The sequence below is a fragment of the Pinus tabuliformis genome, chromosome 4_2 (assembly GCF_031772625.1).
Source record: "Pinus tabuliformis cultivar Carrire ecotype Pingquan chromosome 4_2, CPIR1, whole genome shotgun sequence".
Classification (NCBI taxonomy): domain Eukaryota; kingdom Viridiplantae; phylum Streptophyta; class Pinopsida; order Pinales; family Pinaceae; genus Pinus; species Pinus tabuliformis.
In genome coordinates, this window is record NC_142304.1 from 638,989,339 (window position 1) to 638,992,764 (window position 3,426).

General features: G+C 33.8%; 1 protein-coding gene across 1 annotated transcript; it reads right to left on the reverse strand.

The window, feature by feature from the left end:
• Nucleotides 1-246: 246 nt before the first annotated feature.
• On the reverse strand, nt 247-1,090 carry LOC149170977 (uncharacterized). Its single transcript, XM_089427399.1, has one exon. The coding sequence runs from the start codon at nt 1,020-1,022 to the stop codon at nt 660-662; it is 363 nt and encodes a 120-aa protein (XP_089283525.1). The 5' UTR covers nt 1,023-1,090; the 3' UTR covers nt 247-659.
• Nucleotides 1,091-3,426: the final 2,336 nt, after the last annotated feature.

The following is a 3,426-nucleotide window of genomic DNA, read 5'->3' on the forward strand; positions in this document are numbered from 1 at the left end:
TGAGGTAGAAAAAAAAAATAGAAAAACATTGTCTAATTATATATAATTGAATTAAAATTTTAAAATATCTATTCAAGTATTCTTCGTCCAACATTTGAGTTAGGAAATAAACTTATTCTCAACCTAATATAATTTAGAAAAACATTGTCGAAATGCTGAAAATAAATTTCAAAGATAACGTCATCGCAGCTTCACAATAACGACAGCTCTGCGAAAGTAACACTACCAAAATAACTCGGAAATAAAGCTACATTCCCAGTTGACAGTATTCTTTATTTCCATACAAAATGATTCAAATTTTCACAAATGTACATTACGGGCCTCCATAGTGGTGTTCACAGGCTGGATATGTCTGCAATCATTTCAAACTTCATGAAACTCGCCTCTACTGATACCAAATTCTTCTTGCCGTGGTGCTTAATGACAATCATTTTCAGAGACTCGATTTCCATTCAACTGCCAAATATCATCCTCCCACAGAGACTCAGAGAAAACTGCCGTACTCTCACTATAACAATACACGGCATCGGAATACATATTGGCCATTGAATCTCCGTCCAGAAAGTTCATGATGATTCCAAGTTCTTCGGCAGTATGGTCCACGAAGAAGCCGAGCTCTGCACGAACCTCGTCGTAATATGTCAAATATTCTTCTGAAATCATGTCTCCTGTACCAGCAACCGAGGTCTATGATCGTGGTCTGTTATTTGTTCAATTGAACCGATCTCAGCACTGCCCTTCTGATCAATACCATACTCATCTCCCTTCAATCCGACTTCATCGTCCGGAGATTTCATAACCCCGATCTGCCTCTCGTCCTCGAGCTGAATCGCAGTACAGGTTTCCTTTGGATTACCGTTAATAGCATGCGTAATATTGATTTCCTCAAGTAAAGCAATGGTATTACTACCTTGCACGGACCCTAGGCTATAGGTTCTTTTTGCATCAGGCAAAGCCAACCCACCATTCGAATACTCATCTCTCCCTCGTTTATTCTGAGAAAATTTCGAGGAGGAGGCCATCTCTGCAAAGAAATGCTGCGATACAAACAAAACAATAGATACAGCAGAGAGCCTTGTTCCTATGAGCTATTCTTCTTCCTTCCGATATTTGTGTTTTAACAGTTGTAAAGAGCTGGATTTTATTGATTTTTCAACTACACAACCTAGTTACCCCGAACCCTACCAGCCATACAATATTTAGAGGATCGCCCAAGTTATAGATTTTGACTAAAGTCTCGCATGAGGTGAAAGATTCCTAACAAATCCAACTTTTGCTTCGTTCAAAGGGTATTCCTGGGATCCAGCGATGAAAATTGACAGTTCAATTATTTGTTGCTTTTGAAAGTTTTATCCTTCATTGGACTCATCAAAAAAAATATATATATAAAGTACAATTCGTTATACCATTTAAATGTAAAGGTGAGGGTGATTCCACATTCCTACTCCAGTTGAACCCACGTAAATCTAACACTCGCAGTCGAAATCAGCTGCTCAGCTACAGTGATATACGATCAGGTTCCTCGAAAAAGAACCAAACACGTAGTTCATTCAAAATTCAAACCGACGACATTCGTGATTAGTGTCCGGCACTCTGCTACAGTGAGCTGTCATGCTTTTTCCGAGAAGTTGGTTCAGCCCCGACATCTTCCGTGCAACAGTGGCGGATGAGGATTACATATCTAGTTCAACAAAAATCTCTTCGCGATGATCGAGGCAATGGGGACTGAGGTCTTGCGATTGTTTTATTTTAAAATCAATGGTTGTTCAACCGTACGAAACTCAAGCTTTTTCACAAGGAAGTCTGTATCTAGACACATTTTTCAACCCAATTATTTTCCAAGCCTGTACCTGTACATTAAAAATATATTTAAATGTTTTTGAAGGGCTATTCATTCAAAATATAAGATTAAATTTGTAATTTTATAAATTTCCATATTTAGATTAAGATGGAGAATGAGAGGATGGTTATATTTGTGGATATTTATATGAAGATGAAGATTTAATATAGTTGTTGATAAGGTATTTATTTTGGATTAGGGTTTTTTAGAATTTTAATTTAATTATTAATAATAAATTTTCTCTTCAAAATATTTATGTTTTTTCATATTTTTAATTTAAATTGATTAATTAAAAAAAATACAATATCAATAAGTGTGAGTTATGGTTTTTTGGACAACTGGTATTGATAGATTATAATATTGGTCCATGGTATTCTAACAAAGTCTATTTACACATTGAGAATAATCTATTTACACATTAAGAATCTATCATAACATTTGTGCATGATATTCTAACAAAATCTATTTACACATAAATAATCTCTCTAATAATGAGATAAATCTCTGTAGTTAATAATCTTGTGCCATGTTTGTTTTTGAAATCTATATATCTTTAATTCATATATTAATTATTTTTAGAATCCTTGTAGAGTTGTAAAGGTTTTGAGAACTGTTTTGAAGTTTATTATGGATTGATGCCTATCAACATCTACCAAGTATTTAATGTATATGACTACCCTAGTGTTTATGGATTTTTTTTTCAAGAATATTAGAGAAGAACCTAACAACTCACCTTACAACTAGCTATTAGTAAACCTTTGGGATCTACAACCTACCTCTAGGGATCTACGACTTGTCCTTCTCTCAATAAACCGAGTTTGAGTCCTAAGCTTTACGACCTATCCTTCTCTCCATCACCAATCCGTCGAATAATGTTTATACGATTTTAAAAGTGATAAATATTTTTTTTTTTTAAATTAAAAAATTAATAGGATTATATTTATTTGTTAAATATTTTTATTCATTTTCATGCTTACAAACTAAATAGAGAAGGAACCTCTATTTATATTTAATTAATTAATTTTTTTTCAAAGAAATAATGTAAAATAATTGTTTCTAAAAAGGATAAGGATGAAATAATAAGAAAGTTAGAGTAATATTGAAAATAAAAAGAAAACTAAAACTAGTTATTATGCATTAAAAAAAATGTAAGGAAATGGGACGAAAATGAAAAATAAATAAAATAACAAAACTTAGAGGATAGAAATGAAAAAAGTCATGAGGAAAAGACAGGGATCCAGCTCCTTAATTTCCAGCCATCATCTTTGTGGAGATTGATCATATGTTTCTCAATCTCAATGGTTTCTCTTAACTTCCTATGATGCAAATGATTAACCATTAGAAACTCTCTGAGATCTCTTAAAGACTCCGTTAACCCTAAAGACATGAAATGGGTATACTCAATATCTTGCTCATGTGGGGTTCCTTACATTGGTGAAACTGGTGGATCCATCAACCAAAGAATCCAAGAACATGCAACAGACATTAGACACAGTGGCTAATCTCATTCCTCAGCTTTAGCCGAACATGCGGGAAAATCTAAGTATCTCATCTGCATTGAAGATACCCATGTCACCATGTCGACC